Source organism: Gasterosteus aculeatus, chromosome X (assembly GCF_964276395.1).
Source record: "Gasterosteus aculeatus chromosome X, fGasAcu3.hap1.1, whole genome shotgun sequence".
Classification (NCBI taxonomy): Eukaryota; Metazoa; Chordata; class Actinopteri; order Perciformes; family Gasterosteidae; genus Gasterosteus; species Gasterosteus aculeatus.
In genome coordinates, this window is record NC_135698.1 from 10,328,866 (window position 1) to 10,356,719 (window position 27,854).

Genomic DNA, 27,854 nt, shown 5'->3' on the forward strand with positions numbered 1-27,854 from the left:
TGATCATTTTAGGCTTGATGTTTCTCATGCCGTGTGCAAAACATTCTTCTATTAACCATTAAATAATGGTGATGATGGGTTGCATTTTACATGTAATAAGGTCATTTTTTTAATTGACTGAATATCTTTTGTAAAAATGGCATTCCTGTTCTGGCTGCTTGTGGTGAACCAACACCTGACGGAGACACTAAAACACGCAATTCTCTCCTTCTCTTAAGACCTTTTTTCAACTTTTTAACTGTTTGTTGTTCAACTTTTTTGTTGTTTGTTGTTGCTTCTCCATTCATTCATGACCTGTCGAGCCACGAGCTTAAACCTGCAACAATGTAGAGCGCAAAATTTTGTCAATATTTTAGTGTTTATCTATATCTAAAAATCCTCCTCATTAATATATTTGTAATGGGACTATTTTACTGGGCTAAAAAATGTAGCCATGTGATTATTTAGATTTTGCTTCTCACCCCTCCTGACCCCTCTTCCCTTTTCGAGTTCAAACTTGTAGTTTGTAAGGTCGGCTTTCTGATAAATGATAATGACATCATCGTGGTTATTTTTCATTTCAAACATTGAAGGGTTTTCATTGCCGAATTCTTCCCACTGTGACGAGTTAAATGAACTGTATGTGTTAATCTGGTGGAGTTTGCCTTTAATTTGTTACCCATGCTTATCTGTCTGTCTTGTCCATCTGTCCATTTATATGTATGACACACACACACTGAGTGGGAAATTAGCCTGCTGCTGTGACACTGCTCTTCGCGTGTGTGTGTGTGTGCGTGAGAGAGAGAGAGAGAGAGAGAGAGAGAGAGATATGTGTTGCAGTGTGTGCCTTTGTTTGGCCCCGCTCTGTCTACCCAGATGGTGATATCTGGTGATTATCTCTGTATGTATCGCCTCCTCCATCCTCTCGCCCAGTCAGGTCCCACCCTCGCAATGTCACCATCCGTAGAGCCTCATCGATTTCGCTCCACTGGGAAACAAAATACGCTCCCCCCCCCCCCCCCCCACCCCTTCCTCCACCCATCCTCCATGAGCATCATCACCATCATCAAGAGCAAAGCGCCGCAGCAGAGTTTTACATTTCTGTCAGCATGCTTCCTGGCCCCGGCCTCGCCGCCGAGCTGACACACGACCTCTGACCCGGCCTCTAAACCGGCCTTTAAATCTATGTCCGTCCCTTCGGACGCCTTCTGACATCAAAGGATCACGAATCACTACTTCAGACGTTGTTTTTAATATTTTGTACCCAAATCAGGACACACAGATCAATAAGTATTTTTCTTACATGCAAAGATTTTATTGCTCGTACAGTAACTAGCTAGTTACGTCCTTGATTATCCTTCACTTCACCTTGTTCACTTCACTACAGCTTGTGCTTCCTGTGTGTGTGTGTGTGTGTGTGTGTGTGTGTGTGTGTGTGTGTGTGTGTGTAGTTGGAGGAGGTTGAGGGATAATGAATTACATCAAAATATTAAAATGTATGAATAAAAATACCATTATTTTACTTCAATCCAAGGTTACAGAACACATCCCAAAACATGAAAGGCTCTGTCCGTGAAAGACTCCTTAGTAAAATACAAATGTATTTTTCAAAGCAAACAAAAACCCTACGATTCATAATTTCAGGTAATTATTCACTGATCAAAACATCATTATGAATATTATATTCCATTGCTGCCAATTAATCCCCATAAATGTTAAACGCGTTCATTTGAGATTAAATCTTGACTTTAGGGACACACGCCTACTATCTCTTATTGCTCTTAATTGCTTTAAATAATAATATATTAATTGAAGTTAAACATAATATAATTCTGTTGGCGATGAACTGATTGGGTTGGTAAAGAACTTGTTAAATATGCAAAATATGATCAATTATTGTATGTATTCCGATATCTTTTTTTTAATGCATTTTTTATTACTCTCCTTTTTATTGTCATTGTAAAGGCATGCCCACCTCCATTGTGTCTGTTGATCAGTTTTGCTTGCAGGGAATCAAACAATCAACGTCACTCTGCTTGACGAACGGGGATCTAATTTACTGAAAATTTCAAACAGATGTTTGCATTTTGGTCCCCGTACTGTGTCATGATTTTCAGCAAATCAAAGCTTTGCCTGCTGGGCTATCTGACATGCTGGTGTGCGTAACGGGTGCTGTCACTTCTCAGTCAGCTGTCGTTTAATATCTTCAGCACTGCTGAATCAAAACACTGAGGAAAGACTGAGGGGAATTTGTATTGAGGGAAAGCTTTTTTTTTTTTAAACATTCTATCGAGTTATTCACATGTTTCATATGCCAGAGCTCTTGAGGGGGAATCCTGACAGTCACTAACTAACCAGATCAAGGATTATTCCAGCTCCACTGCTAACACACACACCTTTACACACACACACACACACACACAGACACACACTCATCCACATTACCTGGGGGGTCCAAGCTCCCCCTCTACAGGCCTTCACCCCACATGCTCATCTCAATTAATCACCCAACAAAACAGATGTCAGGAACAAAGGAACGATCCCCAGGCCCATGGGGTAAAGGGAGGAGGAGGAGATGGGGGAGGAGGGGGAGGAGGAAGAGGAGGAGGAGGAGGAGGGGGAGGAGGAAGTGTGCGGGTGAAGGATGAGGAAAAGCAAAGGGTGAAAGAAGATATAAAAACAGCAGAAGGAAGTGCCCGTGCATTTCCTTGTAGGCGGTTTACATGATGCAGGTTATCGGGGGATGCAGGGGGGGGGGGGGGGCTGCGATGCGTTCGCTGTTCATGGGCTTCAAGTCCACTGCTGCTGTTACTGTACAACACAGGATGAAACTGTAAAAGAGAAGGAAAAAAAGAAGTCACGATGTAAGGGGGGAGGAGGGGGAGAGAGAGCGAGAGACGGCGAGAGAGTGAGAAAAACAACAAAGCCCTGGAGATGAAAGGCGGTCTACAAAACAATGGATAGAAAATAATGCTCTGCGGTGTGCAGAAATAGAGCAAAGATTGAAAACCTGCCAAGATAAAGACAAAGCCCCGCTTTTGAACTGTCACTTCACCGCGATACTGTCAAAAAACAAATGGCAATCTTGACAGGTTTCAGCTGCTTTGAAAGAGGCAGAATCATATTTTATTCACAAACGCATATTTTATGGCTTTTATAGCAAAGATCGTAACCTGTTGTTAAGCACTGGATCCTTCAATCCCGTGCTAAATTATTGACATCTACATAATGTACAATTGGATACAGGAGGTGGGGAGCGGGAGAGGGTGAAAGAGGAGGAAATAGGAAAGGAGGAGGGAGGGTTGGAAGAACAAGAGGGGTGAAAGCCGCAAGGGGGGGGGGGGTGCCGGAGAGAAGTGAAACCTCCAGACGATGTGCTGTGTTTTTACATAAATCCATGAAATACACCGCGCGGCCTTCCGTCTGACCACTACGGGGCAAGGCCATCAATCTCCCGGTGTTATCTCCTCCCTGTTCCTTCTCTTCCGTCCGCTCATCCTTCCAGAGCAGCAGTCCGGCTGTAGAGCGAGAGGACGGCGAGAGTTACAGCTCGCATCAATAACGGGCAGATAACGGCCCGGTCTTCAGTCTTCAAGCACAGCCTTAAATCACATCAGCCCCGGAGGGGAGAAAAACGAAGCGAGAGGGAGAGAGAGATAGAGAGGGGAGGAGAGGGGGAAAGCTTAGCCCTTAAAAGGCACGCTACAACAACAACAACAACAACAACAACAACAACAGTGCAGCGCTGGTAAAATAAATGCAAGGGGAGTAGAGCTGGGGGAAGAAAAAATAAATAAATACAAGAAAGCGTTAATTTATGCAGCATAAAAACACGGCTCTGTGTTGTAACCGAGGGTTCACACACTGAGCAACACGCCGGAGGAGGAGAGAAAATGATGTGCTTGTGTCTATTTGCATATGTGTCACTGCAGGTCTGCTGCACGTCTGGATGACAGCAGCACTTTACGGAGCCGCGGCACACGGCATGAAAAACCACTTAATGAAGCACTCCACCCCACTGGGAGCCATTGATCCACAACAACACGCTGGAAAACTCCAGTTGTCCGCGTTAAACTGACGTACGCAGATGCTCACGAGCACTGGTGTTTTAAAGATAATTCGGTGTGATCATAAATTGGGTATTTTTTGGGGGGGTTGGGGGGAAATTTTGGTGATCACGGGGGGAAACAATGACTATTTTCTTATCAGGTTAACAGCAGGGATTTGGATACACAAAACAAAAGGCCTTTATAGGAACACATAGGTGTTTTTTTGCCGTCGCTTCCTGTACTCGTTAGAAGGTTTATTAGTAAATTCTGGAGGATCAGATACAAGAACTAAGAATATCCCCATAAACAGCGGCAACATTGTTGACATGAAACGTGAATCATCTAAATAATGGGTTATATCTGACCGCTCCTGGGCAAGAAGTGTATGCAAGTAGCACAATCAAAATCCGATGTAGATATTTTGTGTCTTGATATCCGACGGAGTTCTTTGCGAGTAAAATGACAGAACCACAGACTGTTAAAAGCAGTTAAAAGAGATAATCCTAATATATAATTTACCAGATTCAACCATTAAGTCTTCCTCTTTAATTCACCCATCCTCCATCTTTTGTGCTTCTGTCTTCGGGTTGAGCTTTTTTTTTACTCTGTAACTCAAACACACATCTAGCCCTCAACCCACATCCCACTGATCACTGCTCATTCGTCCCAGTTCTCTCTCTCTCTCTCTCTCTCTCTCTCTCTCTCTTCACACAACGATTCAGTGACACTCATCTTTTCCTGTCAGTTTCCTGCCGACAAGAGGAGCACACAAACACACACGTTTCACAGGAGACAGTCAGAGAGATTGTGCGGCGTAACAAAGGGTGTACTTTATTACGCCGCACAATCCCGCAGAGCTTGGGGTCAGAGGTCAGCTGGTGTTACAACTCTCATTCTCTCTGTGCTGCCGGGTTCCAACATTCACCACAAACGGCTGCTTTCCATACTGCCCACGTGCTCTGTATGGTATGGATGGCTCAGAACAGCTAAAGAGATTTAAAGGGATTACTCCACTCTGCCCAAACACACACACACACGTTTACTCACAAACATGCATGAGCACAGACAGCAGGTACACACTTCATATAGAGAGGAAAGCTTGTGGACTGCCATGTTCCTGAGGTAGGATTCAATAAAGATATCCTGTCCGTCCGCGTAGTGGCTGACCTCCCGACCTTTGCCCCCTGGACTCAGCACCTGCCGACCTGGCTTACAGAAGAGGTCAGGGGTCACCAGGGACCGCCCAGCCGCAAAGCCAGATGGAGCCCTTTTAGCAGCAGGGACGACACCTGTTAAACACACACTGAGTCCTGTGGTGTCCTGTAAGAGACGGCTTCTCCTTAGTGAATTGAAAACCGTTCTAGTCCTGTGAATCACAATCCTACTGACTCACAGTTATATGGAGACGCACACACACACACACACACACACACACTACGCTGTGTTTGATATGTCTTGTGAGTTCAGTCTGTCACAGAATGTGCACCATGTGAATGATGACCGGTCACACCTCACTAACCCTAAACACAATGACAGGAGGTCACAGTCACACACAGCAGGAACTGTCTCTGCACTCTGTGTGTGTGTGTGTGTCTGTGTGTGCGCATGGGGGTGTGTGTGTGCGTGGGTGTGTCTGGTTCCGTCTGTTAAAGTGTTCACATGTCAACCACGATGACAATATGTGACTCACCAGTTTCTATTGTTCAGCAACATGTATCTGCAACCAAACATTTCCCTTATGATTCAACACAAAGCCGTTTAGATTATTCATGTTTGCGTGAAATAAAGAAAGCACGAGTGTTTTGAGATGTCCGATCTCAAATGTCAAATGTATTTTAAAAATAAGTGATAAAACTGATTTTTTGGGCATAATCTAAGACAACGGCTGCAGGTCTGCAGATTACTTATGGGTTCATCTGCGTGCGTGCGTGTGTGTGTGTGTGTGTGTGTGTGTGTGGTGAGCTGTCAGAGGAGATCTGGTGAGAGTGGGCTAATTGGAGTTAATTCACCATCTGTCTGTGTGAGCCAACAGACAGGGTCATTAGCAGAGACAAGTCCAGCCACAGGGGAGGCCGAGAGGGGAATCACCATCCCTCACTTGTCTTTAGTTCTCCTTTTCCTCCCCGTGCACCAAACCATCTCCGGTCCCCATCACCACCTCTTTGTGTCCGTTTGATCATCCTTCGTCCCATTTTTTTCAGATCCCGTTGTCTGATTATGCAAAGGAAAGATTTAAGAACGTCTCTTTTTATTCTTTGTATGCAAACGATGGTTTGAAGTGGTGATGATCTAAAAACTGGACGTGGAGTGATCAGTGGGAGCCTTTTGTCTTTTTGATGTTTTGTCAGATCTCCGCTGCCCTCTGCTGGCCAGATGCTGAGCTCATCGCGCAGAGATGAGACATTTTAAAAAATGAAGGTCTCGTGTACTGCACAGTTCCTGCAGGTTGTCACAAGTCGTATTCCATTAAAGAGATTAATGGAATACGATCAGCACTTTTACTTATTTTGAGTCAAACACATCAAAATCATTGAGCGTAACAAATATAAGGTTATTTCATGACGACAAAACAACTTTTTTCACCAACTAGCAAAACAAAATAGCACCATCACCAACTGTGAAGGTTTTATTGACCTTCACAGTTGCAGGCTACTTGTAGCATCTATTTGATATTCATCTTTGTAGTCATTTGTTGTTTTTGTGATGTGGTGTCACTCCTCGTCTTCTATGCAAGTCCTGTACCTCTCCACTATTGTTTTTAAATTATAATTATGAGTGAGTCAAAGGGGGGGAAAAGAAGAATTTGTCAGGAATAAGAGATGAAAAATTGAACAGTTCCATGTATGCGCATGTATAAAATTAATAAATAAGTACATAAAGAATACAAAAAATGGCATAAGCAACGCGAAGCCGCTGGCCTTTTTCACAGCAGACATTTTGACTTGATAAGCACGGGTGTCACTAAAAACATTAACCGTGGTTTTGTCCTTTTAAAGTTTCCCAGTAAGTCAACATGGTCTGTTTTGTATTTGCATTGTGTTGTGTGTTTTATGTTTTTGTGTTCACCTTTTGTTCATCTGTTTTGCGGTTTGTGTGCAAACCCAGTATGCTTTGTTTGAACATTGAGACCCATCCCAACGCCCATTGTCCCTTTACACAGCCCAAATAAATCCACGTGCGCCCTACCGGCAGCCGGAGGGGAGCAGGTCAGTGAACCCTCGCTGCAGTGACTCCGGGCAGCGTGCCAGGTCACAGACATGCACATGAAGTAGCACACGAGAGGAAGGCGGGTGACACAGTCGAGTCCTTGAGCAGATGCACCTGTCTCTGCGTTGGTGTGAATGTGGAAACTAATTTGATCGTAGTTGTCATTTAATACCACACTTGATACCACAATAACATACATCAATTATAATACTTTCAATTAAAAATTGGTGAATAGTAATAAACTGTAAAATTGTGCACATGTCACTGGAAGCTAATAACAGTTCTTGGCAAAAAGTTTTTTTTTAAGTATGAAACACATTAATAAAATATAAACTGCAGAATTCAAGGTTGACTTTATTGTGCCTGATATAAAGTCTGTCCCTATTCGTGCGTCATCTTCCCCGCAGTGGAATGATAAAGACAACTTTTGACCAATTCCCATTCAAAATGCAGCTTAATGTTTTTACTGATAAATAACACTTCATGAAGCGGAAACATTCCCACCATCCTGTATTTAAAACACTCAAAAGTACTTTATTGTGATGCTTCTGCTTTTGTTCTTTGTCTTAACTGACACATTTATGAAACATAACAAAACATTATGAATGGAAGGATTATTGGAAGTAGAACATCATACAATTAGGATCGGCAGGACGAAAACGTAAGAATAGATTTATTTATTATTTTGAGAGCATTTGGTTCTTAGAACATTTTGTCGACTTAACTGTTTAATGGTTGATTTGCACATAACTGGCCAGATTTGAGGTTTAAAGAAACCACATGAGCAGCTGGTGGCTCTTCAGTGCTTTGCTCCTGTAAAATAGCAAAGAAATATATATATTCTAATATTAAAATGTGTCCATATATTTTTGAGAATATGAAGGTGCAGCTAAATGGATGCAGATGGGTAGTTGGGGAATATGCGTGTGTGCAAATATAGACTAACACACACACACACACACACACACACACACACGCATGCACACATTAACAAGTGCAGCAGAGGGGCAGTAAAAAGCGGAATGTGGTGGTTTCTCATCTGTATGTTTGCGCGTAAAATCAAACAGTGTCAGCATCCATATATTTGGATGGACTCGCCCCTTCATTAATTATTTCTTTGTGATCTTTTATTTGAAAAAACACAATACCTTTGTGCTTGGTGTTTTGCAAAATCGCAACGTTAATTGCGATCGCTTTTCGGTGCATACAAACAACCAACAAACAAGCGAATGAACCTTCGCGTTTGCTGTTTAACGCGTCGTTCTCCTCCTTATATCAGACGCCATACAAGAAGAATAAAGCCCTTAAAAACACTGCCACCGCTGCATTATTCAAGCTGCCCGGTGGATCCCGTAGCAGCGTGACAGTAACCGTGCGTGTTACTCCCACTAGGAGCCGCTGAACTCGCTACAACCCGAAAAGTGCTGCTTTTATTCATCTGCGGCGGTCCGGGATGCTCCGACCGACGCGGCTGGAGATGCCTCGGGAGGTGAAGGCGCCCTGCACGTACCTCGGCGCGAGCTAGCGGCTTTGTGGAGGAAAGTTTCCGCCGAACGGAAAAGGGTTAACGGACACGCTCGGCGACGCGTCGCGGGGACCGATAAGTGGCCTGCGGGGCAGCTCGTAATCGGGATGTTGTTCGTGTTTTCACAAGTTTAGGCGGCTAAGCGCTACGCCGAGGCTAGCTAGCGTTAGCATAGCCCGCGTTAGCATAGCCCGCTAGGTAAATATTACGAGTTCCCCGCTTCTGCGGCCGCTCGTCGATACAATAACGGCACCGTGGGAGGACATCGCGTGGCATTATTTTTTTATTGATCATAATGCTATGCTTGGATGATACTATGCGTGGATGATGGGTGGGTTTTTGTTACGGCGCACTCGGAGCTAACTGGCTAAAGTTAGCACGATCGAATGCTAGCTGGCATTAGCTAACGTCGCCGAGCCAGCCAGCAACTTTCGGCAGGCGAGTTTTCGGCGAGCCAACAACGACAGTATCGTCGCCGCCGATCGACCGCTGCGACTAAAAGCCGTCAGCCCGCAGCCATGTTTGAAATGGAGACGCATATATCGTGCCTTTTCCCGGAGATCCTGGCCATTATTTTCAGTTATCTGGACGTAAAAGACAAAGGAAGAGTGGCGCAAGTGTGCGCGGCCTGGAGGGACGCGTCCTACCACAAGTCCGTGTGGAGGGGGGTTGAAGCCAAGCTCCATCTGCGGCGAGCGAACCCCTCTCTGTTCCCCAGCCTGCAGACCAGGGGCATCAAAAAAGTTCAGATCCTCAGCCTGAGGCGAAGTCTGAGCTACGTGATTCAGGGGATGCCGCACATCGAGAGCCTTAACCTGTGCGGCTGCTTCAACCTCACGGACAACGGGCTCGGTCACGCCTTTGTGCAGGACATCCCGTCCCTGCGGGTGCTGAACCTCAGCCTCTGCAAGCAGATCACCGACTCCAGCCTGGGCAGGATTGCCCAGTACCTCAAAAACCTGGAGGTGCTGGAACTCGGGGGCTGCAGCAACATCACCAACACCGGCCTGTTGCTCGTTGCCTGGGGCTTGCACCGCCTCAAGAGCCTTAACCTGCGCAGCTGCAGGCACGTGTCCGACGTGGGCATCGGTCACCTGTCCGGCATGACCCGCAGCGCGGCGGAGGGCTGCCTGTCCCTGGAGAAGTTGACTTTGCAGGACTGCCAGAAGCTCACCGACCTCTCGCTGAAGCACGTCTCCAAGGGCCTGAACAAGCTCAAAGTGCTCAACCTCAGCTTCTGCGGGGGGATATCGGACGCAGGGATGATCCACCTGTCGCACATGACGCACCTGTGCAGCCTGAACCTGCGGTCGTGCGACAACATCAGCGACACGGGCATAATGCACCTGGCCATGGGCTCCCTGCGGCTCTCTGGGCTCGACGTCTCCTTCTGTGACAAGATTGGAGACCAGAGTCTGGCCTACATCGCCCAGGGGTTGTATCAGCTCAAGTCCCTGTCGCTGTGCTCCTGCCACATCAGCGACGACGGCATCAACAGGATGGTGCGCCAGATGCACGAACTCAAGACCCTCAACATCGGGCAGTGCGTGAGGATCACGGACAAAGGGTTGGAGCTGATAGCGGACCACCTGACCCAGCTGACGGGCATCGACCTGTACGGTTGCACAAAGATCACCAAGAGGGGTCTGGAGAGGATCACGCAGCTGCCGTGCCTTAAAGTGTTGAACCTGGGACTGTGGCAGATGACCGAGAGCGAGAGAGTGAGGTGAAGGCTCTCGTTCATTGACTTGTCTGTGTCCACTCTTAATCTTACCTTCTATACTGTGACTAAAAGCAAGCAAGGAGGGGGGGGGGGGACTCCGCATTGATCACTGGAATATTGTTCTCCTCCTCTGCAATACTCCACTCTTGGTTTGCGTCTCGCGTTCGTCCGTGCATCGTCTTTGCAGCCTGTGTCCAGTTCTTACTATCCAGCTACCTCACCCATTAAACACAGGAGTGCCTACTATCGCTGAATACTAAATTACAGTGCATATTTTTGTGACTCTCATACCAATGGAGATTTAGATATTTAAAAAAAAATCTCATTGCAGAATAATAGTTTAGGCATTTTAACTCTTAAGAGTCACATTTTTGATAGAAAGTTGGGTTTTTTTTGGGCTCGTGCATCTTTTTATTTGTGTAACCGAAATTCTTTTTTTGTATTGAGTGAAAAAATTGTACTTCAAATTGAAGTGGGTGGATCACTCGCGTCGTTCTTCGTTGACCCGTGTATAGTTGGCTATGTTTCATATTCCTGAGGAAATAAGTATGTACCAGATGTTCCAGTATGCTACTCTGTCAAAGGTTCATCCACACAGCTACAGTAAGGTGTAGTGATTGACAGCTGCCATGGCGATATGCAATACCTTTAAAACTGTTTTATCAGCGGCCTGTCTCCTGAGGAGCTTCCAACGATAGCGCCAGAGTATTTGTTTTTAAAAGAGCAGTAATTTAAGATTGTTTTATATTCATACAGTAGTGATATTTATGAATAAAGATGGCAAATATGTTTCAGTTTTGTTTGCTTGTAGAATTTGTAACGGCATTACCAACTATTTGATTTGTAATTACGACTGTATAATTGTCGTCCATGCAGTTTAGGAAACCAACTGCAAAGGTGTCCGATGGCCTTTGATTTCTCCTAAAATCACTATTACATCAAATCTAGACTGAATTATGTGATTACTGCTGTCAAATCATTAAGATGTTTTATCTTAAACACCAAATCAACCACAGCATCTAAAGGGAATTCCCACCTCATACATCTTTAACAAACCATTGTGTAATGTTTGAGCAACGCATGTACAATTTGAGAACTTCTCTGGGTTCCTTTTGAACGCAGCTGGCACGAAGAACTTCAACCGGCGCCGTTTCCCAGAACTCTGAGGAAAAGCCACTCCTGAACTACACTTGATCTCGGTCCATGTATATAATTTGAATTTAGTACATACTCAATAAATATGCCCTACAACTACACCAACGCCACTTAAGAGTGGGTTACCATAATATACGTGATCCAACCCAAAACCACCATATGCAACAAATGTTAACTTAAACCATTAATTCACATTTTTATAACAGCTGCAAATGAAAAATCAAGTGTGATGGCTTGTCTTTGAAACCAAACGGTTAAAACATCTTAATCCTTTTCAGCTGCCGCCTGACGGCATAATACGACGTTGCTCGCTTCTTCCAAAACGAATCCAAGAAACCAAGGCTTATAATTTATTTATTTACATACATACAAAATCCAAATAACTCACAAATGTCTGTTTTTTGCTTTCTGTTTACGAACACTTACAGAAGGCAGGCAATACATTTCTTATACAAATTCAAAATGAAAAACGAATACCATGAACTTGACAGACGCCCCCTTAATCAGCCCTGTGCTCCTCAATGAGGAGAAGACGACATGACGATACATTAAGGCAAGGTCAGGGACACACAGGCCAACGTAGAGGGAATTAAACACTAGAGAAAGCTTATTTGAATCTAGAGGTGAAGGGCGGCGGGGTTGAAATGAGGGAATTAGCTACTGCTGAAAGAGTTTGACCGACAAACTACAAGCATCCAACGGACGTCATCCGAAACCATCAGGGGGTTTTATTTTCAGTAAAAAAAAAAAAAAATCACATATCCACCAACCACAAACAGGAAGTGAGTCAGACCTACAGATGAGGCTTTTTTCCCTCATAATATTCCCCTTACAAAAGCAGGAGGTCTAGGATTGTTGACTTTTTTTTTTCTACCCATCAGGCACAATCTGCCTTTGACATCAACCAAAAAAAAAAACGGTAGGAATAAAAACACTGGAATCTCAGGATAATAAATGTAAAACGCTGATTAGAAAGAAATGCAAGGAAGTTACTCCCCCAGCACACAGTCACGGTTCGAAAACATTATGGTGCACACACTATTTTTGACACGAAATATTTTTTTGACACTTTCCTCCGTTTCTACTGAAGACACCAACTCAACGGTCATTTTGCTCTTTAAGATTCTGTGCAAACATTCAATGCATATCCATACAGTAAACATTTTATATATGTATTTATATAGAGCTCTATAGAACATGACTTTGCTCGAGTTATGGCAGTACTTTCACACACACACACTCACACACTTTGTCCTGCCGACAAAATTTGACAAAACTGCACTGCTTTAAACTTTAGATATTCTTTTCAAATAATGCACAACACCTTTCACTTAATAACTTTATTCAGTCACTATACGTGTTAAATATCACGTTATTTACAAACTGATCTAAAAAGTCTAAATCTGCTGAAAAGTGACTTTTGTTTCCTGTAAATGTAGACGCATTTAGTAATTAATAACCTCAGCCCTGAAGATTCAAAAAATAAAATAAAGGGAGGCATCACTTGCATTTGTAAGTCATCAGGAAATACAAGAAGCATCGCTTGTGTTCTTCAGTGATCCAATCGACCAACTGAAGATCAGGTGGGCTTCGAGAAGCATCTACAGAAACTTTGGATGAGACTGAATGATCAGTGGATCTTACATCATGCCTTAGCACCAACATAACAGAGGAGAAAAAAAAAAAAAGAAGATCCCTGCATTAGGCCCAGTACTGATCTCTGTTCATGCTCCAAGGCCACTAGAACGTTCTCAAAAGAAACATTGCATACCTCATAAACAAGTGGACGTTGTGTGCAAAACTATCTAAAAGTAAATGAGTCTCAGAATAACTTCCTTTCCTCGCTCTCATATTTGTATTTGAGTACATTGTGTAACTTAAAAGCTGACATTTGACCAGTGTCAAAAGGTCAGGCCTAGATTCCCCCCCCCCCCCACCCTCCCCCCTCTCTCTCTCGTGCCAGTGGCCCAGCCACAGACTACGCAGTAACACGTACCTACATCTTGGTCCTCGCTACAATGACAGATCCATAGAAACTTGGAGAGCAAGCTTAGTTCATATTTGGTTAAAATGTAGCACTTCAGTGCTCGGAGGTCCGTCCACCGGGGTTTGTGTCTCCAACTAGAGTACAACCTTCCAGTTAGGGGACCACGGACTACAATACAAAATAAGCATCAACACGGCTGCATTATTTACCCACTGAACTGAGCACCTCTCGGCCCCCCTTCTAGATGTAGCAGCTCCCCAGTCAAAAAGTGCTTTCCTGCCCCATGTGAGGAATACATTTACCCCTATTCTTCTATTAAAAAAGGTATGCAAGAGTAATCTAAGGGGTAAAACACTGAGATCGCTGTGTGTGAGGTATCTGTGCTTGATCGAGCAGTTCCTGCTGTGAATGAAGACGTCTGAGACGAAGGATGGCAGTAGGCTCAAAAGACTTTGTGCGGAAGTTTGCTTCTTTCATCTCGTATCCTTTGTCTCCCAACCCACCCAATCCCAGACAGACTGAGATCTCTCCAAGTTTACGTCAAGCCAAAAATAATAACGGAATTTTGTGAGTGCTTGCTAGTGAGCTGATAATGAGTAATGTGATCAAGTGCGTACTTTTACGCCACCATCTGCCACAGCTTTTGCCTGGTATAATCTGAAATCCACTCTAAAGTGCCCTACTTGACAATATTTCTACACCCTTAGTGACCGTCCCCAATTCGAATTTTTACAAAGTCACACTTGACAGGAAAGCACATAAGAGTTGGTTGTAAAAGCCTGTTCCGGGGAAGAAGAGGGGAGCGAAGACGCAAAGCTGGGCGGGGTTATACATCTCTCGTGTTTACTCTCCTCCTGCCAGACGCCTTGTTGAGGATCGTATGGAGAGCAGGACTCGGCCGGTTTGTGTCCGAGGTCGGCGCGGTCAGCATGACTCCTCTAAGGCGTTGACAACCTGCTCCAGGATATCGGGGCAGTAATCAGCGATCTGTTGCAGGACAGAGTTGGCGTACTCCTGCAGCTCGCCGCTCTCCTTCTCACACACCTCCAGCTCGCTCTCCAACTGGAGAATGAAAGTATGAATCGGTTTCTTTTACCACACTGTCAATGAACCAAAATCTGTACCCCCCACCCCCAGGTTTGACTTTCAAAATGGTTTCTGGAAAATGACTAAATTAATTTTGAAGGAAATTATCCATTTATTGAAGCTAGAGTATGGATAAAGGGACTGCATCACCACGCAGATTAAAAAAAAAAAACAGCATTGTAACCCGATTTAATTCCAAAATCAATTTTTTATTCAAAGATTCAACAACCTAGAGTTGTTTCATCAGCTATGACAAAAACATTAGAAATGAACTTACCCGATTATCTCAAAGATGCTCATGCCTTTAGAATCAAGCTGCTCAAAAACTAAACTGCTCTGCTGGGCCTTTGATGTGCCAATACAACGGCCATTTCTACCCTCCAGAAGCTACAAAGGACAATGCAGATATGAATAGCGCGGTTCCTCCTCTACCTGTTGGACGCTCATCTTCTGGAGCTCCTCCTCCCAGTCTTCGGGGTCGCTGTGGTGGTAGTGAGAGGGCGGCGTGAGCGTGCTGAGGATGGCGGGGTCGCGGTCGTGGCAGAGGTCGGTCAGGTGGGCGATGTAGAGCTTGAGTTTACTGCGGTTCTGGGACAGGGCCAGAAGAGGGGGTATCATCTGCCCGGGGGGGGACGAAAAGGGACAAGAGTGAGAGGCAGTGTGGGAAATGAAAAGAAAAAAGGGGGATGTAGAAATAGTATTACACATACGCTCTTGTTGAATTCATGAACAGAATGAAAGACTAAAGCTCCAGACCACACTGGCATGAAATATATATATATTGTTATCTGCATGCATGTGTATACGAAGCACCTTGGGTGCGTTGTTCTCTAGATTTCAATTGCCTAGTATATTAATGTCCTTACAAAGCTATTTACAAAATGATTTATATTAGGCGAGTTAAAACTAGTTAGCTCCTGTTAGTGGGGGTCAATATCCAAGGAGCTAATCATCAGTGACATGGAAAGCAAAGATGCTTTAGTTGAAGACAATGAAACAGACCAGGGATAAAATATCTCATGCTCTTAGCTTGAGCATGCAGACAGGCATTGCTCAACCGAAACACACAAACCACTGAGAAGCAACGAATGAACACCGGATGAGTGGCGAGACGTACTCTCACAGAAAACACAGGCAATGATCACCACCATCAACATGAACAGAAGAAAGGCATACGGCAAAAAGAACAGTAAAATGAAAGGAAGACAAGGTGAGCATGCCACAGAGCAAGAGGTCAACAGGTCGGACTTTTCATACGAGCTCACCCTTCTGAACAATATGGCTGAGACAGAGAGTCAGAGAGAGGGGAGGGCTAAAGGTTGGCTACGCCCAAATACCCTCCTCATCATCCTGTTAGCCACGAGGTGAGCCAATCGCAGCATTACAAAGGAACATTTGGTTAGTGTACGTATATATGGACAGAAAAGTTAAGCAAAAAAATCTTTGTTCCCTTTAGATTGAAGGCATCAGATCAGCCTTCTCCTCAACAGACATCATGTTGTTACCATGTCATGGACATTTCAGAGAAGCAGCTGAGGGCGATATGGAAAGGGGACAGTTTGGAGGGGTAAGCTACCTGATCAGGAGAGGGCTTGTGATTTGACTGGTCAGGAGCGGTCTTCAGATGGTCATCCTCGTAGTTATCTGCCATCAGTTTCATTCTGTTCTGAGTCTGTGAAATAGAAACAGTGAGAACAAAGAAACACAGCGGAAGGGGCACCCATTAACAAGCAGGCCTGGCTATTGGCCACCAAGACATCACAGGGTGACACGGTGTCAGCATGTACAACGCCGGAGCTGACGGGGGTGGGGGAGCGACAATTAACTTCAAAGACTGAGCATTTGTCCGTTCCATTCCATGGAAAAGTTACTTCTCAGTGTGACAATCCTCATGCGACCTTAGTAAATGGTGTGCCTGATGGAAACAAAAACTATTGTTACTGAAAAAGACAGTGTCCAATCGTTTCATTTACTTTGGACACGGCTTTGGGCGTCCTGACTTTTATTCCCCACTCGTCAACATATTCTGTGTGAGAGGTGTAGGAGTTAAAACAATAAACATGGCTGTGTGCAATCCCGCTGAGGCTCCCAGAACTATTGGAACACTTCAATCGTTCTTTCCCCTCCACGGATACCAGCAGCCACCTCCTCACCTGCTGCTTGAGCTGCTGCACCAATCTGTCCTTCTCCCTTTTCAGCAGAGACACCTCATCCTGGGTCTTCTTCTTCTTAGAAGAGGACAACTCCAGCAGGGCGATGTTAGCGTCCTTCTCGCTGATTGCGGCCAGCAGCGCCTCCTGCCTGTTAGGTGGGGAGGAGACAAACATGACATTTAACCACAAGCGTAACAAGCTCAATTATCATTTATTATTTATTGCAGAAAATCATCCTGCCAGCTGGGCAAGTCCGGAATAGGATGACATTTTACAAGATGAAGGCAGCAATCAATACGCCAGAGTCCAATGCACCCTTCTGTGTATGTGTGTGTGTACTCTTACTTCATCTCCAGCACCTCCTCCAGGTGTTTCCTGCGCTCCGCTCGCAGCGTTGACAGGTGTGCCTCTTTCTCACAAAGAGACTGCTGGGTGGAGGACAGCTTGGCCCGCATGGACTCCAGCTCCTGCTTCACTTTCTCCATGGCCCCCAGCAGCTCCTCCATCTGGGAACACACACACACACACACAATTCAAATCATGAATAGAGTAAAAGCAATTACTTAAATCAGTGAAAGAAAAGTGTTTTTTCACAAGCAAAGAACCCTTGTGTGTCCATATCATGTGGGCTTTTGGTAAGGACTAGGGATCAACTAGCACACATACCATCAAACTACAGCACAACATTTCATTTACCTGTTATTCATTTAAAAAAAATGGGCACAAGTACCACTATTATTAATACGTGCTTTAATTATAATCAAGTTCATTCCCATGTGATAAATTCTATTGGCTACTTGACATGCGAGCCAGCCAATTAATCAGGTTTGGGATGTTTCATAAACAAACAGCAGGTAAACAAAATAACAGGACAACTACACCAGCTGAAACCAGCAACACCTTGCAAAATAATGCAATCTGACATCGAACACAAATTCCCCAAAAAGGACACTTTCCAAATGAATATATGGCAGGATCGTGGTGTCATTGCATGGATTGTAAAGGTGTATCTGTTATTGTGTCCACCCTTCAAGGGCTGTTGCTCAGTGATTGGAGGTCACACATTCTGGGCTCATACCTTAGACCACTTAAAGTGGGCGAGCTGGGACTCATGCATTGGTTTGAGTGAGTGCTTCTGAGAGGCAGTGTGAAGCAGAGACAGAACAAGAGAAAACAAAAAAGCAAAAGATAAAAGAACTGAGAAAGAGACAGAGACCGTAGGAGAGGAGGGAGGCGAAGAAAGGATGAGAAACACCACCATGGCAGCAGAAGGACGAGGGAGGAAGAATCGCAGTATATGAAAGCATTTGTTATTTATGTAGAGTTTTACACGATGCGTGTGCTGCGTGCGTGAACTAGTGGATTGATTGTGACTGCTTTCTTGTGCGTTTGTTGAAAAGCAGTTGTGTACCTGTTTCTCCTGGAGTGACCTGGCAGCCTCCTCCTGTGCCAGCACCATCTCTCGCTCCGCAGTGATCTGAACGCTCTCTCGCAGGGCCTCCTCCAGCTCCTCTATGCGCTCAGACTTCTGACGTAGAGTGTCCTGCACATCCGGAGTAGAGAGAGGTCCCATTACAGCTCGTTGGAAATTGAATTAGTGAGCCGGTGCCGGTAAATGTGGAAATTCGTTCTGATGAAAGGTCCATGAGAGAGAACCACAAGCACGCACCTTCACCAGGTGGGAGCTCTCGGACATGTTGTCCTCCCTCTTCCTGGCCTCGTCCACGAGTCGAGCATTCCTACTCTTCTCTACCTGCTCCTTGTGCTTCAGAGACGCCACCTTCTTTGACTGGTCCTTGGTCTGCCTGCACCCAAACATACACGGAAGTAGAAATGTTTACTTGATGCATAATTTTAATGTGTTCCCGATTTACATGTCAATACAATTTGTATTTAAAAGGTGATGTGAAAAAGGTAAGAAAAAGGAAATATTGTGGTAAAAGTGCAGATAAGCACCAAAGTAATTTGTCTGATTCAAAACAAAGCTTTTTGCCACAGCTATGATTATCTATGTGGAATGTTCAGGAGAGATTGAAAAGCCTCCTCATTTCAGAATACTGAGATAACATTTACAACCATAGCTTTGGCAAGATTTTAGACAGCCCTGCAAAGAGTCAGGGAGGGGGGTGAAAGAGAAAAGCGGTGAATGAACCAAAAGGAAAGACAAAGATCAATATGCGAGGAAGATGCAGCTGCTTGCGGCACCTTGTACTCAATGAGAGAAACGTGAGAAGAGAACATTAAAGGATGCAGGAGATGAGAAGAGAGGAAAAGGAACAAATACTAACCTGCAGGACAAACTGGAGGGGCGAGAGATTTCCGGTGTAAAGACAAGAAAGTGGTAAATAGAAAGAAAAGAGCAGGGAGATGAGTCAATGTTAAGGAAAAGAGAAGGAAGCATTGAGGGCTCACAGACGAGTCATGAGACTTCATCACTCACCACGTACGCAGCGACAGAAATTGCAAAAAGGTGGATTACAAACTACTACAGCCGTACCGACCAGCTTTATAACAGCTCCACTAATAACAAGCTAACATTTGCCACATCCGCTTTCAAAGCAATACAGCTAAGAGGCGACAATGGCAGATGGACAAATTACATTTAAAGACGCCATTTAATGGGCCGAGGGCAACAATTTCCAGATTGTCACGATGTCATTGGAGGGAGATTTTACAGTCCAAGCAAGCAGACAACAGATTGCACAACGCATTATGTAGCCGCCACACGCCGCAACAAACACAAAAGACTCAAATCATAACTTCTGGAACAAAGTCACAACAAAGAAAATGTTCTGTTCGCGTTAAACGTTCATGTCACGGGCGAACAATCAGACCAGCTGCACATTTGCTGACACATTATGACTATTTAATTTAGTATCACAGGCAAAGCTTCAGCCTTGGTGCAAAGATGTCCACATCTTTTGAGTTGACCGGCTTTAAACAGTTATCTTTAACATTTTTGTGAGCACCCGAAATGTGCATGTTTCCACCCACCTCTCCAGCTCATTGATTTTTTTGTCCTTGTCATTCTTCTCATTCTCCATTTCCCGAAGGATCTCCAGCAGGCGGTCCACCTCAGCCTGCGCCTTCCCAGAATCCTCTTTGTGGCGGGCGACTTCCTGTTGGAGGTTCTTAATGCGCTCTGGCAGCTCTGTGTTGGCCTGAGCTTCCAGGGCTGCGTTTTGAGCCTTACAACAGGACGGGATGTCAGCCAAACACACAGGGGTTTTCACTACGGTTACCGTACGCAAGGCTCAGATTACAGACGGTATCACAATCCTATTAATAAATCATTAGCTAGCGCTGAGCCAGCACATGGCTGCCGATTTCATTATTTTAGGATCTCACCCTCTTAAGCTGATTCTCCACTTTGAGGCACTCCTCCCTTTTCTGTTCAAAGGCGATCTCCATGCTCTTGAGTTTGGAGTCCTTCTTCAGACCGGAGGATGCCAGGGATGATGCGTGCTCCTTCAGGTCCAACAAAGACGTCTGCACAAACACACCCACACAAGAGCATTGATGAGCCTTCTCCAACTCTAAGAGAATGGGACTGAGGAGACTGAAAATACATTGGATCCAATACAGACATTTATGACTCATAGCAAAGTAAGATGAACAGCAAAAACAGACTACAATGTCTCACAATATTAATAGAAACACAGTAAGCAAGTGCCTTTGTTGCCTGTGCTGGTGTTGCTCACCTCTCTGTCTGACAGGTCCCCCTGCAAGAGGCTCAGTTTCTCCTTCAACTCTTTCAGTTCCTTTTTGTTACTGTCAATCTCCTCCGTCTTCTCCCGGTCGTCTCGGTCTCGCTGCTCTTTTAGACGCTCAATAATGCGCTCCTGGCAGGAGGCAGAGAAAACGGACACGCGTTTAATATACAGAATGAACATGCATACAATTCGGCAGGTGCAGACATGAACTCAACCTTTTCTGCTAGAGACTCCTCTAGTGTGGTGAGGGCAGTGTCAGTGTTTGAAGTGTCTGCCTGCAAAGACTTCACTCTCTCTTTCAGGCTGCTCATCTGCTTCTCCTTGTCCCTCAGCTGCTCCTGCAGGTTCTCGATCTGCAGAGTGAACACAAAATGATCATCAGCCACAGGACACGCGCTGTGACCCCATGAGTGCGCGGGGTAAATGCCAAGAACACCGGATGTCTGTTTTTAGTCCAAATCACCTTTTTCTGCAGCACGTTGACTTTACGCTCCTTGACCTCCAGCATGTCTTTGAGGTCGTGGATCTCCCCGTTGAGTGTGCCCTTCTCTTCGGAGACTTCTTGAATCTGCTTGCTCTTCTTATTCAGAGTCGACTCCTTCTCCTCCAAGCGCAAGCGCAAGGCATCCACCTGGTACAGGGAAAGGTAGACAACAGTCACTGGCTGGAACTGCGCTACGCACTCAAAAGTGCTCAAAAGCAGAGAAACTAGCAAAACATTCGGTAACTGCTTCTTTGCAGACTCTCGTATCAGCAGTCGGAAGCCTTTTCTCTTAAGAGGGCTGTTGTTTTACACTCATTCCAAAGCGAGCTGGCCAAATGTAAAGAAGGGCCCAGGGTGTACCTCAGTCTGTAGGATGGCGGCTCGCTGCTCCTTGGCAGTGAGGGACTCCTTGAGGACCTCGATGTGCTGCTTACTGTCTGAGAACTGGTTGGTGAGAGTCTCTAGCTTGGTCTGCAAACCAAGCAGCTCGGTGTCCTTCCTGGACAGGTCCTGCTTCACCTGCTCCAGCTGAAAATAGGTGGATAGCCATGAGGAAAGGAAAGAAACTTCTAGCGGAAAAGCATCCGATTAAGAGAACAAAACGTCTCATAGACCTTGTTCTTCATGAATTTCATGTGGCTGCGGTAGACCTCCATCTGCTTCATCTCCTCCTGCCGCTCCTCACAGCTCAGAAGTCCATTGGATTTCATCATCAGCAGCTCCTCTTCCATGTCTCTCAGTCCTCGCTCCATCGAATTGATTTTTGCATCCTGGGCGTTGGTGAAGAGGGGTTAACATGCATTGAAAAATACGTGAGATAACGCAAACATAGATCATATTCACTATTCTTTTCTAAACCTCACCTTCATGTCGATGACAGTCTGCAGAGCCTTAGTTTTTGTGGACTCGGGGGTTCCCTCGTATCGACGGTGCAGCTCCTTTTGGGTCGGATGAAGAAAAACATGATGCATGTGTGTGCAAAACATTTATGGGCAGTTTCATATCGGAGCATAAATAAGAGGGGGGAAAAACAAAACTAGACCAACCCAATGTGGTATTAGGTCACCAGTACCTCTCTCAGTGCGTTGACCTCTCGGTCTCTCTGGTCCAGTAAACTCTCAAGGTGATGCCTGTGCATCTCTGCATCAGCCAGTCTCCTGGTCCGCTCCTGGTCCTCCTCTGATGCCTTGGCAGATTGCCCTGAGAAGGATGTACAGACGGCCCGGTTACCATGAGGAAGTAAGTGGAAAGACATCTATTTTCTAACAGCCAACTCATCTGTTCAGCAGGGGATGAGATATAAAAAACACTGGATTAAAAAAGCAACAGTAAACCTAAACCCAATAACCCAATTTTGTTTTTAGTTATTTTTACTTGAGTTTCCTGTATGGGTTTGTCAATGCATTATCGCGGATATTTTGGCCACCAACAACCACAACGTGACATTATAAACCCACCTTTGCTCTGCAGCATCTCCAAAAGTTTCTTGATGGACTCGTCTCTGGCTCCCAGGGTTTGCTTCTGCGTGTCGATCCGTAGCTCCATCTCCTCTAAGGTCTTTCTAAGGAGGAAGAGCTCTTTGGCCTGCCTCTCGTGCTCCGCATGTAGCCGCCGGTAGTTCTCCTCTGTGGGTTCAGATGTGAGGACCAGGTCCCGCCCCTGGATGGCGGGGTCTTGCTGGAGCAGCTGGTTCAGGTCCCTCTGGATCCTCATCTCATCCTGAAGAGCCTGAACGGTCATCTGGAGATGCTGGGAACAAGCAGCGCACACACACGTTTATTAACCTCCTGTACTTATGTTTTTTGGACTTAATTACAATTTGTTCACAAAACGGTATGAGGTGAATTCACCTTTATTGATCCATTGTACAACGCAAAGGCTGCTCAGAATCACCCTTGATTGTGGCAGAATACTGTGTTACTGCAGATTAAAAGTCAGCCCATAATCATGAAAACCCTGCAGTGCCCCGACAGATGCAGCCCCAACAGTTGGGACAGTGTTCCATTTCATGACCAGAGAAATACAAGTGGTGAAACACAATCAGCCCAGTATAGTATTGCATTGTTTGTGGCATCGGACGCCACGGACACTTGGCAGAGCTGCCGGGAGACGTTGACACAAGGCTGCGTTACACTCTGGTCTGAACCAGCTGTGAGCACTTTTCAGAGGAAAGAACAAAGAGAGAAGTCAGTGTCTGCCTTCGTTTCTCTCGCCGTCCTGTTCCTCCTGACGCCCCCTCCCTTTCTCATCTCTCCTCGTCCCTCAAACGCCAATCTTTATTCTGCTCCTCCTCGTCCTCCTCCTCACACAAACACTTTTAATCTACATTGCTTCTCGGCCCAGCTCTTCCCTCCAATAATCTCACCTCCCCAATCACTAAACCCCCGCTTTCCATCACGCTCTCCACCCCATGACTATGGCTGACTCACTGCTGCGACCACACCGCTGCACACACCTTCCCCCCCGGCGCCCATATTCCGACTGCCGTTGCCTGAGGAGAGATAACAGTCAGACGTTTGAGGCAGCACAAAGAGTGCAAGATGTGAAGCACCAACCAAAGTGTTCCAAACACTTCACAACACTTGAGTCATAAGGAAACCGTGCACATGGCACACAGCCACAGCTCGCAAAACACCACAAAATTGTCCATTCAAAAATGTTAAAAAGGGTGCTTAGTTATACAACTGTATAGCTGGACTAGACAACATGCTTTATGGTAGAGATGTTGGGAAAGCTGTGCCCAGCACACATCTCAGCCTAGCGAGCCCAGAATCACAAATAACACACATGAACATTAAACTGCAGACCAAGCCACGTGCGGTTGGACCTACAAGCAACGGGGCACGCAGTTCAATCGCAGCTGTAATTAGCCGAAGGCCTTTCGAGTGCCTACGGGCGTGTTTTCCGTTGCGTGTGTGCCAGCGTGGGAGGTGCAGTCGTTCACAGAGACATATGAAAGCAGACATCTTTAAATTACAGCACCCACTGATTAGTACGGCGTTACTCAGGCATTACTGAGAATTAGTCCACAGTGTGATTATGTGACTCAGCAGGAGGGAAAGCAGCAAATTATACACATCTGCCCAGCCATTAAGAATTACAGAGAAACAATGAGGATTTATCTTCAATAATTACTTTATTTGCACAAATCCCACTATAGGGTTAAAAAATAGACCATGTGTCTATTTCTATTCACTGATGTTTCTTGCACATGTGTGCATATAAAATGTATACATGTATGTAGGTTAACAGACTGCTGAGTAGCTCAGAGTTTACAGCGCCACCATCTCCATTCTTCAGGAGTCAACAAGGAGGACAACGTGTGAAAATTGACAAATACATATAAAGGGGTTTGGTTTCCACACCTGACAGCAGACATAGAGCCATTTGGATGAATTGCACACATGCAACTCTACAATACTTCCAGTCGAGAGACGCTTCATTTTTTTGACAACCTATGAGCAAAGGGCAGAGTGGGAATTCCGACGATGATGGATTTCCGTTTATAGACCGCAGAATATCCTTTTCTTGTTATCGGCCATTTGAACTGAATGTACCACTATGATCATTTCAAAGAGGCTAATAATTATTATTTTTGGAAAGCCACATAGTCAAAATACTCAATCAAAAGTGAGTCACAACAGCTCATATATTACCGCTACCTATGACAATATTCTTACGTTGGCTTCTCACCTACTCCGGTGGTTTAACGACTAGACAAACAGATTTAAAATGAACGCTTTCTTTAAATTGTCATTCAGTTCACCACATCAAGCCAGTTATAAAAACGTATAGAAAGGCTAAAGCAGCCATTCGACTTACAGCCTCTTTCATCTATTGAGCACAATGATATAGCTGCATAGAAGAGGATTACCTAGATCTTAGAAAACTTGCCTCTAGCCTATACAGCGCTGGCCAAAAAGCAGAGAAACACACTCTGGTACTAAAGCCGACACACTGGATGAAAGACATTTTTCCCGTCAGACATGTTTGACACAGCCTGGATGATGACTCCATTTAAATTCGGAATAATGGCTTGATGATGAAAACATCTATTCGAAGAAACACAAGCGAACACTCACCTGTGCCTCATCTTGAATCACACGGTATTGCTCCTTCCAGACGGTGATTTTGGAAACCTCGTCTTTCCTGAGAGCTCGCTCCTTTTTTAATTCTGGGCTCCAGAAGGTCTTGATGGAATTCATGGAAGAGCTGAGCTTGCTCTCCTTAACTTCCACCTCTCGCCGCAGCATCTCATTCTCACGCAGAATCTGAGAAAGCAGGGTTTAACAAATATCACAGAAATACTGTGAATGTGGCGAGTCAAGCGCTTATCAAACGTTTGAAATCCGAGAATATACGCAAACATGGAGGGGAAAAAAAATACCTCTTTGAGTTGAGTCTGCAGGTCCAGTATGGTGTTATCTCTGGCCTGCCTTAGAGAGTGAGGCACAGTGGAGGACATGTGGTGGTCCCCAAAAGCTAGAGCATCGCCCGCCAGAATGCCGGCTGACAGCGCAGCATTGCCAGGCACTGAGGTGGAGATGTTGGGCGTGCTGGCGGCCACAACTGCACTGTTGGTGGCCCTTGAGCCGTACGTCACCCGCTGTCTCCCCATGGTCGTCATCGTCCCACCACTTTTGGGAACGTAGTCGGCCATGGCCACCTCGTTGTCGCTCAGGTACATTGGTCCTGAGGTGGCATACGCCGCGTTGAGGGACTGGATGTTCTCCATGGAGAGAGTTTTGCCTCCTGCTCCTCCCGGACCGCCTCCACTGCCTCCGGTGCTGTTGGTGCGGCGGTGTCCCATTCGAGGAGAACGGGGTAGGCGAGGGGAACGGCCGGAACCCTGATTGCCGGGACCACTTCCATCTCTGCCGCCACTATGGTTGGCATCCCCTCTGCCAACCAAGCGGGCACTACCGTACATCTTCTGCTACGTAGGTGAAGGGTGGCAGCAGTAAAACTCCCAAGTACCTTTGTATCGTTGATAGATTGGTTACTGTGTGAATTCGTGGTGGTGATCCCGCTTCAACTGGAGCCGCAGGGAGTGACGGACAATCTTCTGCCAGACTTTCCTCTTCCAACAGGAGCAACCTGGAGTCACAACTTACACACCAATCTGCAAAGAAGACACAGTTGTTCCCTATAAATTGCCTGTCGGTAGATATACATGAAGCATCAGTTTTAAATGAATAAGACAAACAGAGATGGCGAACGTGTATTCGTACGTGTGCATCTGCAGCCTGTTACAGATGTGGGTTTGGAGCCGCCGTGTCCCAGGTGTTCCCCGTTAAATCCCTATATCGCCATTATAGCTCGCGAGCCTCCGGTCAGCCCCGACGGACCGTTTGAGGCGAACAGAGTGCTGGAAACACGAGACGTCCACAGACTTCAGGCGGCTCTGCTCACAGGAGAGCAGCTTACGCTCCGTTTCGTCCTCGGCTTTTCACCGAATCTCAGCGCTGACGGTTTAACGGCTGAGCCGCGGCCTTGCTAGCGGCTAACGGTTACCTCGACACACCGGCTAACGAGCTGACGTTTTACGGCTCCAACTCCCCGCGTTTTCCGTCAAATTATCGCCGTCCCTTTGTCATTCGTGGTGGTTTGCGTATGTCACATTGGGGAATACATCTTGAAGCTACAAATATTATTTTTTTCCCCTCCAGCGATGCGCTGACGGATTGAAACGTTAGCTAGGGAGGGGAACGGGGATCGTCCATGGTGGACATTGTCAGAGGGGGGAAGAAAAATCGTTCTGCTCGTCAGACTAAATGCATATAGAAATGATGATCCGTCAGAAAACAACACACACACACATTAAATGCATTGTAAAACGATAGCATTAAAGCATTTTTTGCACGATTCCAACGACGCCGTGCGGGGTTCACTGCCGAGACACACACACACATCCATCCGTATTTTCCTGCAACTGAACGGGACGGCTTTTCATTCGAAGCCGCGGGCTTTCTCCCATCGTCCAGGTGATATACGAGGGAAAGAAAAGGTAAAGGACGTAAAACCCGCATACGTTTACCTCGCCGTGACACGGGCCGGTCCATCCAGCCGCTGTGCTTAACCAACACCTCGATTTCCTTTTTTCTTTCTCGCCAACACAATAACTCATTATGAAAACCTCTCAAAATAAACTAAGTTACCTCTGCCGTCGTCTGGTGGAGCTCAAATCGCTGTTGATGGTGAATCCTTTTGTCGGTCGAAAAGGCCGGCAGGGAAAACTCAGTAACGTTAATCACTCAGTTGAAGACTATCTGGTTTTCCCATCTTGTCGCCAGCGGCTCTGGAGAGCCAGGGCGCCTCCGTGACGTCAAGCCTCCGGTGCGCGTTCACGGGGAGCCTCCCTCGCCACGCTTGAATTTTGGAGGCGCGGTCCCGAGCCTTTTTGGTGGGTGAATTTAGACAGCAAAGCGACAAGCAGACCGACAGATCTACCTTTGCATAGATATGAGGGGATAATTCAACATTTTGGTCAACGGAGTTTACGAAATGACATTCGGTGAACAGTCAGCGATACAAATGCAGTTTAGCACTATTTAGAATATGTAGATGGATAGATTTAACTAATGGTGTATACGTACACACACACACACACACAGGTTAGTTATTTTAATATAAATTAATAATTTATTTATTGTTATTTATTTATATAAATTTATATTTTAATATAAATTAAAATAACTAACTTAAAAATAGTGCAAAGATCTAACCGAGAAAAAGAGTAATGGTCTTACAGTTGTTTCCAGAAGTGATTGTTATTGCAGTAGGCAGCAATAGT

The 27,854-nt window shown here is 45.5% G+C and overlaps 2 protein-coding genes across 3 annotated transcripts; one reads left to right on the plus strand and one right to left on the minus strand.

Moving 5' to 3' along the window:
- Positions 1–8,470: 8,470 nt before the first annotated feature.
- On the plus strand, positions 8,471–11,277 carry LOC120809848 (F-box/LRR-repeat protein 14). The gene has a single exon (XM_040163966.2). The coding sequence runs from the start codon at positions 9,279–9,281 to the stop codon at positions 10,488–10,490; it is 1,212 nt and encodes a 403-aa protein (XP_040019900.1). The 5' UTR covers positions 8,471–9,278; the 3' UTR covers positions 10,491–11,277.
- Positions 11,278–11,975: 698 nt separating this feature from the next.
- Positions 11,976–27,401, minus strand: LOC120809847 (ELKS/Rab6-interacting/CAST family member 1). Of its 2 annotated transcripts, XR_005710147.2 has the most exons (21): positions 27,220–27,401; positions 25,449–26,183; positions 25,144–25,332; positions 22,519–22,810; positions 22,134–22,261; positions 21,925–21,999; positions 21,676–21,831; positions 21,422–21,589; positions 21,041–21,208; positions 20,793–20,930; positions 20,566–20,706; positions 20,213–20,353; positions 19,859–20,052; positions 18,534–18,669; positions 18,276–18,407; positions 17,210–17,370; positions 16,865–17,012; positions 16,288–16,383; positions 15,977–16,061; positions 15,144–15,329; positions 11,976–14,687 (listed from the first exon to the last, which is right to left on the minus strand). XR_005710147.2 is itself a non-coding variant. In XM_040163963.2 (20 exons), the coding sequence occupies exons 2-20, from the start codon at positions 25,989–25,991 to the stop codon at positions 14,550–14,552; spliced, it is 3,330 nt and encodes a 1,109-aa protein (XP_040019897.2). In that variant the 5' UTR covers positions 25,992–26,183; positions 27,220–27,401; the 3' UTR covers positions 11,976–14,549. The 2 variants fall into 2 exon arrangements, 1 of the variants encoding a protein (XP_040019897.2); XM_040163963.2 differs by lacking the exon at positions 15,977–16,061.
- Between the last annotated feature and the right edge of the window lie 453 nt (positions 27,402–27,854).

Coding starts and splice junctions, on each gene's coding strand:
- LOC120809847 (XM_040163963.2), bottom strand. CDS start 25,991: ATGTACGGTAGTGCCCGCTTGGTTGGCAGAGGGGATGCCAACCATAGT. Junction 21,832..21,924: donor AGACTGTCATCGACATGAAG/GTGAGGTTTAGA, acceptor ACCAACGCCCAG/GATGCAAAAATCAATTCGAT. Junction 18,670..19,858: donor AAAATCAATGAGCTGGAGAG/GTGGGTGGAAAC, acceptor GTTTGGGTGCAG/GCAGACCAAGGACCAGTCAA.
- LOC120809848 (XM_040163966.2), top strand. CDS start 9,279: ATGTTTGAAATGGAGACGCATATATCGTGCCTTTTCCCGGAGATCCTG.